General features: G+C 44.2%; 1 protein-coding gene across 6 annotated transcripts in view; it reads right to left on the reverse strand.

Annotated features, from left to right (window-relative positions):
- Positions 1-14,456, reverse strand: part of CRHR2 (corticotropin releasing hormone receptor 2) — a 128,572-nt gene that overhangs the window by 41,572 nt on the left and 72,544 nt on the right. For 5 of the 6 annotated variants that reach the window (XM_042888587.1, XM_042888591.1, XM_042888589.1 and 2 more), the window contains one exon: positions 9,169-9,275. The exons of the other annotated variant lie outside the window; for it this stretch is intronic. In XM_042888587.1, coding sequence (XP_042744521.1) covers positions 9,169-9,275 — 107 coding nt within the window. The remainder of the gene's footprint in view (positions 1-9,168; positions 9,276-14,456) is intronic. 6 annotated transcript variants of the gene reach the window in all.

The following is a 14,456-nucleotide window of genomic DNA, read 5'->3' on the forward strand; positions in this document are numbered from 1 at the left end:
TGGTCGAGACCTTGGCTGGGCTCTTCTCCTTACTCTTCCCTGGTGCATGGGTCCCAGGGTAGTAGGAAAGAGAAATGTTGGAGCAATTCAGCCAGAACAGATTCAAGGACTTAGGCCAAAACATAAAGACATTGGAGCTTCCATATTCAGTCAGACGAAAGAGCCATGGAGGCTGAGGCTGTCAGCAAAAGGCAACGCTCCTGAAGTAGCACAGTTCACACAGCAATTTCACTTTTGGCTGTGCCTGAAAGCAGAGTTTGGGCCTGATGTATCCCCCTGAAATACAGCATGCAAGCAGTGCCAGAAAAGATGCATAGGTTACACCGAGCAAATGAGCAGGCAGAAAGAAAAGGGCTTCCTGGAAAGGAGAGAAAGATGATGAGTTTTCCAACTTGCAGGGAGGACACCACTTCCTACATACACGGGTACTTGACTAGCAGCAGGTCTCTGTGCTGAACAGAGCCAGACAAGGTGATCTAGGAGCACGCATCTCCCACTGCACGCACACACGGAGCCCCATAAAAGCATGAGCTTCAGCCCTATATATATATAGTAGAAACTTAGATGCAAAGAAGCAATTAAGAAGCAATTAAGGTGAAAGCAAACGTAATTCTCATTGGCCCTCCTAGCTAGTAATCAAAAGCCAGGTGTATGGTGGGAAATTGCACATAATGACCTCTTTATTTGATTTGAGAACAGATCGTGTTTCAAGCTCAAATGTCATTTTCTGACTTAATACCATACCCCTGGCATCCTGAATCGCTTGCTGTGCTGGATATCATAACTAGGCTTCCATAGCAGGAACAAGCTGCAAATGAAAAGCAAGGAAAACTCTCCTGCAGTTGGCTGCAACCTGTGTCAGAAGTGGGCAGGGTTTCTGATTGCTCATAGAGAAAAGCACACTCCGCTAATTATCTCAGTCAAATGATCTTAATTGCATGATGTGGTGTAGAAAGCAAAGAATTAGAAAATTCATTCTCTGGACTGGGAAATGCTGACAGCTGAAAAGGCAGGAAACTTATCCATTGTTCCCATACAGGTGATCTCCCTGATTCAGAAATGGAGGTCTACCAAATGCCTTATGGAACTGCACTGATAAAACTCTGATGTAGCCTTTCTGTTGATTCATGCTTTTTCTTCTCACTCTATCCATACAGTGCTATTTTTTTCCTTCAGGATGTTCAGAGCTACAATTGTCTGATTCTGTGATCTGTGATTCTGTGATTCAAAGCACGATACAAATAATTAACGTTAGCAATCATCACCATGTGCCGGCATGGTTGAAAGCTGGCTGAATTAGCAGAATCATCTGCACTGAAATGCAAATGATAACTTTATTAAAGAAGCTTGGGCACCTTCTACTACTTAACATATTATTCTATTAATAATGATGTCCAATTAAATGCCATCCTGAAGTCTGTCTGAAAACAGCTGGCATGAAAAATTTGCAAACGCTTGGCTGGAGTCCTTCCCACTCCATGAGTGCTGAACAAGGAGGAAGGAAAACCATGGGCAATACTAAAAAAAAAAGTCTTTTTCCCCTTCAGTCTTTTTGAGGGCAGGCAAAGCTTGTAGACAATCCATAAATGGCACGGAGCAGGAGGAATACCTAACTGCACAGCTATTTCCCAGGCTGTCTGGGAATACAGGGGTCTGTCACAGCCTATTTGTTTTCATCCACATGGAGCCCTTCCCTGAGGACCTCATGGTTTCCCCTGTGTGCTCATGTATATATTCTAGTATTCCTGCTGCTTACAGATGGAAAATGCAGCTGGAGAGGCTGTCAGGGAAAATGAGTTTCTTGGTGGCAGTTGCCTAGGGTAATATAAATATTCCCACATGAAACATGAGGGGCAGTTGCAAGGGAAGAAAGCCATGAAGCCTTATTTTGAAGGCAGCGATTAGGGTTAGCACCAGCTTCCACCAGTGCTTAGGATGGGCACAGACACTAAAAGGAACCCACTATGGAATTATCTGTGCTTCACTGAGCTTTTTCCAAACCCTATTTCTGCTTAAACACAGTGCTCAGGGGATTCTGCTGGTAAGTCAAAAAGCAACTGATGTTTCTAGTGCTGGAAGGCTGCAGCCAAAGTACCCATGAGCAAGCTGAGAATGAACAGGATGGGTAACTATAGGGCACTACCACAGCCTGTGCAGAAGCTTCCTTGCAGGCCAAGATTTTTGTCTCCTAACACACACTACCTTAAGATCAGCAGATGCTCATTAGCTAGCCACAGCCCTCTGAGGATGACACCTCAGCAGATACACAAAAGAAGCAACTCTAAGGTGCTGATGCTGCTGTTCACAATCTCCTTGGCCTCATTTCCTTCAAAATATGGTGTGGATTGCTTCATTATTGCCCAGGGAAGTGGTGGAGTCACCACAGTAGAACTGTGGAGATAAGGCACCTGAAGGACACGGTCAGTGGGCACGGTCAACAGTTAGGTCAACAGTTGAACTGCAAGATTTAAGAGGTCTTTTCCAACCTTAATGACTCTGAGATTCTATGATTATTTTAGAGTATCTGGCAAGGGAAGACAACATAAGATCATTCATAACTTGCTGTTTCCAAACGCTCATTCCTGTGGTTGGCCTACGTTTGCTGGCTTTGTGGTGCTCAGTGCCTGTGGAATCACTAAATATCCTGAGTTGGACGGGTCTCCAAAGGATGTAGAAATGTTTCTCAGCCTGGGCACCTTCAGAGGAAGCTGCTGCTTCCATAACACACAAAAGCAGCCTACACACCAGAAGGAGCATTCATTCCCTACTTAGGGGTGGCACATCTATTGACAAAATAATGCATCATAGAAGATTTTTTATTAGACAGAGAAGGTGAGTAGGTGCTGAACACCTGCAGTAGAGGTTTTGTGGGACATAGATGTGTGCTTCCTTGGGTGAAAATGGAAATCAAACCTTTCAGTGGTTAAACACCTGCAGGTGCATTTTTGGTGAGTAGCTCTGACCATCCAGGCTTTAATACATTCTGATTCACTTGCCCAGAAATGATACAGCGTATGTTCCTTTTGGAAGAAAATGGCACTCTTGAGCATTATTCATGTCTAACAAAGAAAAAAAGAAACAAACAAGCAAGCAAACCTGCAAAGACCAAACTTTGCTCTCTTTATTCCTCTGAAATGTTGGAAAAGTTGCAAGATTTGCCCCACTGTTCCCAAAACCATTCCGTCATCATTAATAGGAGAACACAGCACAGACAAGTTTTAGCTCATCATTCAACACAGTCTTGCACAGGGCATTTACATGGCCAGGATTTGAACAGGTCTGTGCCCATCTCCACAGACACTGTCTTGTGGCTAAAATCTTGGCGATAGCAGATACACTTCTGGGAGCACACTGCAAGCTCAGGATGGAAAGTGGCCTCTAAACTCCAGGCAACCAGTGAGTTAAAGACCTTCATAAATTCCTGAAACTCTAGTTTAACTGCAAGTTCATTTTTTCCTCCATCACCTTGCTCCTGAACCTCTTTGCTCTCTCTAGGTTGGAAATCATCCAGTAATATCCACTCATAAGTCTATCCATAGAGTGCCTATGCTCATGTCCTCTTGCTGTCTTGTACATGATTGTACATAGCTGTCCTCTTTCTGATGTTTATCCTCAGCAATCATTCTTTGCCAGACTTCACATTGTTAGTCTATAGTATTATTATTTCAGGTACAGCTTATGAAACTTCCCACATCTTGAGAATGCAGCTCTCTGGGGACACTTTTAATTGCTCGTATTATTCTAGGACTTCAGGAGAGCTCTGCTCCTTTGTGATTCATTTAGGCTGTCTACAAATGCCTAAGAAAGAAGTGGTACAGATACAAGATGAGCAGGGAGTGATTAAGAGCAGTGGGAAGCAAAGACATTGGCCTAGGGCTAATCAGTAGGAAATGACCTTCTGTCTTTTATCTCAGTCTCTGAGACAAGATACTTCAGATCACAGAATCATAGAATAATAGAATGTTTTGGTTGGAAGGGACCTCAAGGATCATCAGGTTCCAACCCCCCTGCCACAGATGGTTTCAAGCAGCACAGCACTTGATGTTTCGTACTCACAGAAGACCATCTGAATGCATACGTGCTCATCTACAGAGCTCCATCATTTTCATGCCTGTCTCCCTTTGAGAACTTTCACACTTCAACACATGGTTGGACAGAGTGCTATCTTCAAATCCACAGCCATTACCACCCACCAAACACATACTCTTCGATCACCAGTATTTATTACAAGGTTTGAAAAATGCCCTGGACCTGAATCAGCATTAAAAGCTTTGATATTCTAAGTAGCAAATAGAGCAGACTGAACAAGGGTAGGTGGAAAGCCTGAAACTGGAGGGCAAAACAGAGCACTAATGTGACTTTTAGTTGATGCCTTATCCTGGGACTTGCTATTTTTCCCTTGCTCCATGACAGCAGGACTGCACCTTAGGTCTGGAGCCTACTCTGCTCTAATCACACTGGATACCTCATGACTTTTCAGTAGGAATTGCAGAGCTCACCTACCCAGATGATACATCATCAAGGCTCTGACAGCCCTCAGATCACTCTGCTCCACGAAATCACAGAATCATAGAATCATTAAGATTAGAAAAGACCTCTAAGATCATCTTGCCCAAGCGCTCACCTACCACTATTGCCCACTGACCACATCCTTCAGTGCCACATTTCCACAGCTCTTGAACCACCTCCAGGGACAGTGACTCCACCACCTCCCTGAGTAGCCTAAGCAATGCCTCACAATTCTCTCTGTGAAGAATTTTTTTCCAAATATCCAACCTGAACCTATCCTAGGCACAACTCAAAGCCATTCCCTTTCACCCTATCACAAGTGATGTGAGAAAATCACAGAATCACAGAATCACCCGGGTTGGAAGGGACCTCAAGGATCATGTAGTTCCAACCCCCCTGCCTGGCAGGGCCACCAAACATACACATTCAGATCAGGTTGCCCAGGACCCCGTCCAACCTGGCCTTAAACACGTCCAAGGACGGGGCATCCACAACCTCCCTGGGCAGCCCGTTCCAGGGCCTAACCACTCTCCTAGTAAAGAACTTCCCCCTAACATCCAACCTAAATCTTCCCTCCTTCAACTTGGATCCATAAAAGAGAAAAGAGACCAACTCCCATCTCCCATCCTCTCAGAGAGCTGTAGAGAGCAACAAGGTCTCTCCTGAGCCTCCTCCGGAATAAACAACCCCAGTTCCCTCAACTGCTCCCCATAAGATTTGTGCTCCAGACCTTTCCCAAACTGCACTGCCCTTCTTTGGATAAGCTCTAGGACCTGTACCACTCTCACCAACCGTGTGCAAGAGTGAAGAACAAGAGACAGTTGAAAGAAACGTGGAACAAGAGAAGATAGAAGACAACAGATCTTCTACTCCTAAGCCCTGGGAGCTGATTAGAATTAAAAAAGAAAGGTGAACATGTTGCTGAAAGAAAAAAAGTAATAATTCAATCTGTCAGGAGAAAAAAAAATGTGAGGTTTCAGTAACCTAGCTGTTATTCCAGAAAGAAAGGGCACACTGCTTTGCAAAATAAAAATTCAGATGTCTTAAAGTGGGAATATAAAGCGGTAAATTAGGAAGAACAGGAAAGCGAAGTTTCCCTCATCACTTCATTTTACTTTCATTACTACCATGCTAGCAGAAAAAGTTGCTGTGCCAATGTTGGCGGCTTTTATTTTTATAGAGCTGCCTTTATCCTGCAACCTGTGCAGGAGGACCTGTCATTTTCAATCTTCAATCTTCCTCTAAGTGCCATCCTTCTTTATTGGATTCAAAACGCAGCAGTGGCTTCGACATTTCCCAGAACAAACACACATCTTCCTGTAGTTGGTGCTTCTGCTTCAGACACCAATGCACAAATAAAACATTTGGAAATCAAATCCAGCCAGTTCACTGCTGGCAATTGCCATCATTCTGTTTGATAACAAGAGAGGAGTTTTACAAGGAACTCATCCTCCACCTCGGAGAGGGATAAAACAGCATGCTAACAAGGAAAAAGGCAAGAGAAAGCAATTTGGGTTTCTGCATTCTCAGCAACAGCAAAACAATCTATTAGCGAAAGGAAGCATTTCAATCCTTCTTTTCTTTCTCCCTCTTTAGCTTGGTTGCTATCAACTTTAGCAGAGCTCCTCCTATGGAAAACTTCTGCTTTAGTAGGGTGAGAATGTGGTTATGTGGGAAGGGGAGCCCCATGTGAGCAGGAACTGCCTGTGTGCACCTGCGGGATGAATTAAACCTTTACTATCAATGAGGAGAACAGATAACCCAGGAGGCTCACGGCAGTGCACATACATTTAACAACGCCCTCTGAAGTGCACTGAGCGAATCTCTCCAGGTCCTGTGCTGAGGATCAGCACAGCTCTGCAGCACACCTGCCTTTAGGCACAAATGCCTCATATTCCATTCTCAGCATATTTCTTCTTGCAGGTTTTGTTGCTCCGTGTAACAGCATGGCCGTTAGACTTTTAAGAGCACCTACATTTAGACCCTGAGGAAACATCCGTGACCTAGATCTTTAGAAGAAATTTCAGTGAATCATTCAGTCATAATAAACTCCTCTCTCACGAGCTGGGCTTCACTTTTTGGTATTTATGTGCTGAATGAAATGCTTACTTGCATATTTTTTATTACAGTGCCCAGGAAGAAGGCTTGTGACAGAGCTGTATTAAAAAAGTTAGAATAGGTCTTCCCAGTTGAAGGGAGTCCTTGGCTGAGCCCTCCTTCCTTCCCAGCTGCTTTGGGGGCTCCTAATAACACAAAACAGATGGCAGTTGATTTCATTGCTTGCTTTTATGTCTGAGCTTTCTGCCCTTCAAAACATCTTTCAGTGTAAAATCCCCTGGGGTTTAGGACAGAACACTGCTAGTGTAGCTGTGAATGGAGGTCAGAAAGTGGCATAAGGAACTGAAGATGGAACTGGGGAAGAGATGAGCCAAGACCCATTTGGAAGAAGGACTACATCCAGCTCTGTCCCCTTCCCCCTTCAGCAGAACTGAGGACCACACCTCACTCAATGCAGCAGGTTGGGCTGGAGCAGCAACAGTGATGGAGCCACTCACCTCCAGAAGCACAGCACCCCTCTCATTGTAACCAAAGCAACATCCCTTGCCACTCCAGCCATAGACTAAACCTGCTCTTGAAACCTCCAATGTGAGAGATCTCCCAGCCCTTCCAGCAGTTCTTTCCCAACGCAGCAGCTGTTCTCCTGTCTATCATTTGAAACAGGGTTGTCTTTGGGTCTCCATGTGCATTAACAAAGCAAAGGGCAAATCAAGCAGATGATGAGTGAGAAGCCTAAAACTGTGCAGTTGTAGAATTTGAGCCTTCCTGGAGGTGTACTCCATCTTTACCCTCAGCAAGCACAAGGAAGTAAGGTAGATGGCAGAGTGGGTCAGGGATAAGGAAATGATAAATTTCCACTATGGAAATTCCAATATAAGAAATTATCAGACCTTGCCCTGAAGGTCTTCTAGTGTGTTGGTTTTCTTTAAGGCAGGAATTATCTACATTCCTGCTGTGCTGAGAGACATGCTTTGGAGGGAACTACTGGTGACAGGTGGATGGTTGGACTGGATGATCTTGTAGGTCTTTTCCAACCATGGTGATTCTAAGATTCTCTCATATCACCCAAACAGTAGATGCCTTCTAATGGCCCAACTAAAGCAGGAAAAAAAAAAGCCCCAGATAACAAGACTCAATTATCAGAATGGATTTGCTCCTGGGACACTTCTAGAGGTAAGGGTGATGAAGATATACACAGCCTAGAAAACGTGTAGGGGAAAGCAGTAATGCAGTCTGGACCGCCTTTACTGGAGCATCTTTTGTCTCATCTCTGCAGAGACTGAGAAAGCTCACGCTGGCTAACACAGGTTGGAAAGTTATATCAGAGCAATGGGTTTTTCTTTTGCACGGTGCAGTGGAAATGTAAAGAGACTGAATATCTTAATTCACAGCATGTATAGGGAGCTACTGAATTGCTGCAGTCCTTTTTCAGGCTGCAAAATTTAAATCGTAAAATCAGAATTTAAATACCAGCAAAACAGCTTAAAAGAGATCAGCGAGGCGACTTCCAATAGAAGCTGGATACGTTGATCCCGGATCATCTCATTGTTTCTGCATTTATTTAGTTAAGCATTCATAAAAGATTCAGCAACAAAGCAGAGAATATCGTTGCAATTAATAATCCCGTGTGAATTAATTCAGGGCTCCAAGCACGATGGGAATTAGCACTATCTGCTCAGTGAAAAGGTTGAAGTGGAAGTTTAAACTGATGCATCAGAAATGTTCCCAGAGAATGTTTAAAGCTTTACTTTTTTTCTTCCCACGAGCACAGTTTATTCTGCTTATACACACTGGGGTGAAAGGAGATTCTTGCTGTTAACAAGGCCATCCCTCCACTTAGCACTGCTTAAGGGAAAGACTCAGTGTAAGCCTTTGGAGGGATGCTCCAGCCTAGGAAAGCAGCAGTGTTTTCACTTTGGTCACTGTCTATCAGCATATCACAGTCCTGGATGGGGTCTGATTGCACATTCCTAGACAAGGCCACACTAATAACATGGAAATATCCTTCAACCAGGTCACTCCCACTTGACCAGGAGAAGGGAAGCATTTCTACATGGCTGCAGTGACTGCATTCCTTGTTTCATGAGCACTTGCAGAGATAAAAGTCCTAAAAAGATGCTCCCCTTGTTACTTAAGCAAAATTCCAAGTTCTTTAATGGAAGAAAAATTGAAATTAACCCAAATCAAAATTGAAAGCTTTAATTTCATCTCCCTGGGTCTAGATCTTGGCATTGTCTGCCAGGCAACACGAAATGCCTCATGTTATCATGCAGTGCCTTAGAAAACTTGCCCCCCAAATTTGCGACTCGACACTCAAATCCCAGCTTCCCTTAATGAAGCACTCCACGCTCAGTGAATTTTTTGCTGCATCAATAAATCACATAGAGCCCTCTTCCTGAATACCAATAAGCTTCAGGTCTTAAGCATGGCAGCCATCATCACAGCTCATCCAGTGCAGCAACCATTGAAGACGCATACAGGCTCCGGAGCAGAAAAGCCACAACCTTTCAAGATGATACACAAACTGGACAGTGTGATTAGAGGGCTTGAGTAACCCGGTAACACCCAACCAAGTTAGAAGCATGCAAAGAGATTACTCACCTCAAGCACAAGAAAAGCATAAAGGCAACTATAAGGGCCCCTACTGATATACAGTGCCCCAGGTAGTTTATGATGAGGGCAATCTTGTAATGGTGTGCATACTTCCTCTGGAGGTAAAGAGATAACATGATTAAATCAGCATGACCCTCTGAGCACTGACATTAAGGAACAGTTAATCAGTTTAGGAAACAGTAATTACTTTTCTCGACATTCAAATGATATAACAGCCTCAGGGCTGATGCCTACGTAGAAGCCAAACATGCTGCCCAGGCACAAAGTACACGCTTGGTTTCATTTCTGTTTGGGATTTATCCAGAGTTTCTTACAAATCTCAGCAGAAAAGTCACTTTTCCCTCGTTTTCCTCAATTTCCTTGAGACCTTTTATTTTCATCATCATGTAAAACTGCAAAACTTTGTATTTTTGGGGAAACAAAGCTACCAAAGACACAGGCAATGATCTTCTCACAGCTGCAAAACATCAGTATGTTGTAGAAGGTTCCTATGTTGGAGCCTACACAGTCATGAGGAGGCAGGTTATGCTACTTTCCCTCACACACGGCCTGATTTTCACATGGAAATGAATGGGTATGATGGGTGTGATTGTCATATAGAATGAATCGGTGAATCAGAAGAAGCCCTTTCCATATGAGCTGATTTTTCTCTGAGGAGCCTTCCTGCCAACTATGAGCCTTATCTTTCTCTGAGGGCAGAACAAGTGATATGGACTGACAGAGTGATGGTGGGGTCCTCTCAGGTCTGAGAAGATGAAACAGAGCTCTTGGTTTTAGCAGGGTCCAACTATAAGATGAAATTTCTGTATTAGAGTCTGTTTCTTAGGACGCTGAGGGCTTTGTTGGTAGGTTCTTGATCCTGCAGATTGAGAAATAAGTACAGAGTGCTCCCACCTAAATCAGGGAACGATGCAATGTGGCCAAAATTTGACCTTGAAGTAAATGGAACGTCTTGTTTCTTTCCAGGCTAAGCAAACTTTTCCCCCATATGGGATGTCCTCCTTCCTCAGAAAAGAAAGACCTAGAATCTAAATTTCCTCCCTTTTGATAAAGATACTGAACTAAAATCCTGCAAATAGCATCAATTTTCTAATTTAGGTCGAGCCTACTTTGTTTCATTTTTTCTAGCAATTTCCCTTCCCATTTTATTCCAGTCAGAGGAATTTGTCAGTGAATGGAAGTTTGGATGAAACTACAACCAACAGCTGTAGTTAATCTGCACCATTGTTCTATGGAGATAGCATCTCCCAGTGCTCTGCCAGAGAGCAAGCCCTCTTGGAACCATTTCCACGATGAAACCTGCCTGTATCTTCAGCACATGGAGTAATGTGCTGTTTCTGGACTGAACTCAACCACGTAAGGTATTTTCAAGTCTATTATAAAATGCCCTAAAATAAACTTCCCCAGCACAGCCCATTTTCTGAATAGCCTAGAGGAGGAAAGTGAAAATCCAACAATAACCCAAAACCTGAATTCCACATGAAGCTTTAAGTCAGCAGGTCACCTAATGGAGGAAAACACACTCTAACTGATGTGTCTGCCTGAAAAGCAATGCTGTGCTATTCAGTTCATGCTCTGGCAAAGTGGCTTGCTTAATTTTTTCCTGACTAATTGCTCATGTAGTGTTAGAAGTTTTCTAGAAGACGGCAGTGCTCCTCCCAGACCAAGCATCTGCTGTGTGATACTGACCCTTCCAGTTGCTCCTTTGGCTCCTAACCTCTATCTCAACTTTACTTCAGTTTTAAGAAGGCATGGTTCAAAACACACAAAAAAAATTGACTGGAAAAAAAAAACCCAGCAAATAATTAAGGTCCTCTTTGATACGTGCATGGTGAAGGAAAACCAGGCCTGAATTTATTTATTTTCCCTTTGCTGACACAACCAAGGTTTCCTGAAGGCAAATTTGAATATCATAGAAACAAGAAGTGACTCTGTGCCTATGAAAAAAGAAGCTGACAGGGTTGCAAGATCACTTCCCACCAGCCTACATGCAATCTGCATCTCTGGTAGAAGTGGAGACAACACCTCTAGGGTTGAAAAAACACGTGCCCAGAATGAGCCACGTTGGTCAAAGATGAGTTAATGTAAATACTTGCATAACTGTTCTGTCTTGAAGGCTGATGCATTTAAAATGCTGAGAAACTTCTACTGCTACACAATGTTCCTCTGCTTCCAGGAAGCTAGTGCACTACACTGAAATGCAGATTAATCCTATTTGTGGTTTAGAAGGAGAGTCATTATGTTAGAAAGGAAATAGAAAAGGGGATGGCAAGGACACTGCTGGCGGTGGGCATGTCACTGGAGCTCTCTTCCACTCCATACCCCATGTCTGACAATCACACTGTGTCAGAGAGTGCTATCTGCCACGTAAAATGAGGAAGTGCAGCTTTATTCTTTTACCTTGTATCAACTCCTCAAGTTTAAGGCACTCTGGGCTTCCCAGAGTGAAGGAGTCATTCTATTCTCAGGACTTTTACCTTTGCTAGGGTATCCCTGCCCAAGGAGGCTGTGGATGCCCCATCCCTGCAGGCATTCAAGGCCAGGTTGGATGTGGCTCTGGGCAGCCTGGGCTGCTGGTTGGTGACCCTGCACACAGCAGGGGGTTGAAATTAGATGAGCATTGTGCTCCTTTTCAACCCAGGCCATTCCATGATTCTATGATTGTGAAAAAAGTTCCACATCAGTCATTTCAGATTCCTTTCTGTTGTTAGGATGACCTCCTTACCAGTCCAGGGATGAGTGACCAGTTTGAAGACACCATATCTCCTCTTTCAAGACTTTTGGAAGCAGACTCATAGAATGACTGACGTTGGAAAGGAGTTCTAGAGGCCATGTGATGCAATCTGCCCAAGCAGGTTGCCCAGAGCCACCTAGAGCAGGTTGCCCAGGACCTTGGCCAAACTAGGAGTGTAATTGTTACATGAGATGCTGCTCTAACACAAACTGGCATTCTTTGGCTTCTACTATCATAGAATGGCCTGGGTTGAAAAGGACCACAATGCTCATCCAGTTCCAACCCCATGCTATGTGCCGGGTCACCAACCAGCAGCCCAGGCTGCCCAGAGCCACATCCAGCCTGGCCTACTACTTCTGCTTTCTCCTAATACAGCTCTCCTTCTTCCTCCCATCTTCCCTGATGTCCAAAATAAGGGAGCCATCTCATCCTGTTGGACTGCTGGCAAGTTCAGTGGCCAAGCAAAGCCTTGGGCTCCCAGCAGTCAGGGAAAGCGCAGTGCAAGGACAGTTCAGTTCTTTCTGCAAAACAGTTGGAACAGCAATGAGTCACTCCTCAAGGAGGCCTCTTTATTGCTCCCTTGGCTTCATAGGAGAGCTAGACAACTCGTTGGACCGAACGTGTAACTTCTGGATAATTAAAGATCAGCTGAGATGAATCATAACTCAACACCAAACAAGTGAATAGAAAGCCAGGCAAACTTTCACTGCTGTCAGACTGAGGGGAAGAGGCAGCTGCCTCTGAGCTCACTGTTTTCCTGTTTGTGGCCAGCTGGAAGCTGGGTGGCTGTGCCTAACACGACTGTGGTCCTCAGCAGGATACGTTAACTTAGGTCCAGCACGATGCTGATTCAGCGACACTTCTTCAAGCCTCCTCAAAAGAGCAGCAGAGCCAACTTCATAGCCAGCTGCCAAAGGCCACATAAACAAACCCATAGTTCTTGATTTATAGCTCCTTATGAAGGCTGAGGCAGACTTTTTGCTGCTTGAGACTGTCATTTATCTTCTAACAAGAGCAGATTTGTACTAGATGCAGCAAGGATCTCTGACACAGGAGACTGCAAGCTAAGTAGAAACTTCCCATTTATTACACACTGTGCCAAACAATCAGCTTCTGTACCTGATTTGGGTACCTGGAGAAGGTGTTAATTGATCATTCAGTGGGTGGAATTTGGTCTGATACTGAGACATGTACATTAGGATATCTGTGAAAACCTGAACCAACAGCTGAAGCAAGGGCTGGAAACAGCTGTGGCACAAACACAGGCATCCCTTGAGGTGCATGCAGGAGACTTTGTGCTTCCTTGACAGTCCTAGCAACAAACCAACCTCAAATTGCTGAAGGACACGGTTATCCCAGAAGACCTGTGTCACAACAGCCAGATGTATGGAGATACACTGGGGCATCTTAAACCACACTGCCTAACTACACAGGGGAAGCTAAATCCAGCCCATCTAGGAGCAAAACAGCCCCAGAGCATGATTTTATCAGCTATGGCCACAGGTTAAGCACTCATGTATGAATGCAGTACATCAGTGAATGTGTGCTTCAGGATCTTATGCCTCTTGAAACTGACCTAAAGCTGAAAAGAACTGCAGTTTTCTGTGGTATGGCCCCACGATTCCATATAGCATGAAGCATTTGACACTGGGCTGATCCTGAGAACGCCTGTCCCCATGTATCATGTATTGATAGCTGCATCTGAAGTCCAGCTACATCCTTCCTTAGAACTCTGGTAAGGGCTCAGGCTTGAGACAAAACACGTGGGGCTACAGCCTGAAGATACGTGGCATCTGCTGGGATCAGACAACAAACAACAGGCTCATGTCTGTGCCCAAATCTCACCTTTAACCAAAACTGAGGATTATGGAAATCCATATGGATTTTGTTGTCTTTATTTGTTTTGAGGTCACAAAGCAACTCAAGTATTCATCTGCAATGCTGAGCATTATGCAGAGATTTAGAAAATATTCCCAAATATTAAAAATTGTAAAGCCTGTCACCAATCTTTAAAGGTCTAGTAAATGAATGTTTAAGCTTTTGCAAACAGGGGTGGAGGGAACATCTGCACTTTCCTCTGTTTAAGGAACATGCTACTTCAGAATCCTTAAACTATCACCATAGCTGCAAAGTTTTTAAAAGCAAAAACAGAGCTAATGTCAGCTCAGGTTTCCTGTATGAGCTAACCACCAAAAACATGCTTAGCCTTTGCCTGGCTCTTTACCCCATTCTCTAAGTCAGCACTGCATGCCTCACTCCACCCCCCAGTGCTGCTCACTGATAAGAGACTCAACTCACAGCACTGAAAATCCTCCTGAGTCGGAGCTACCATGGGCTGCTATCCCCCTCCATCCCAGACACCTCTTCCCTCCCTAACCGTGTGCCTTGTCCCCAAAGTTCCTGCAATACTGCAATATGATGGTTCAGGGAACTGAGCCAGCTGGAAAAGCACAAAGCAAGTAAGGGTTTTCAATTTCAATGGAAGGTAACTGTAAGGATAGGCTGAACTGGAGCAGTCCCAAATTGGTTCAGCTTGAGATGC

Source organism: Lagopus leucura, unplaced genomic scaffold (assembly GCF_019238085.1).
Source record: "Lagopus leucura isolate 7727_CA_CO unplaced genomic scaffold, USGS_WTPT01 Super-Scaffold_100157, whole genome shotgun sequence".
NCBI classification, from domain to species: Eukaryota; Metazoa; Chordata; class Aves; order Galliformes; family Phasianidae; genus Lagopus; species Lagopus leucura.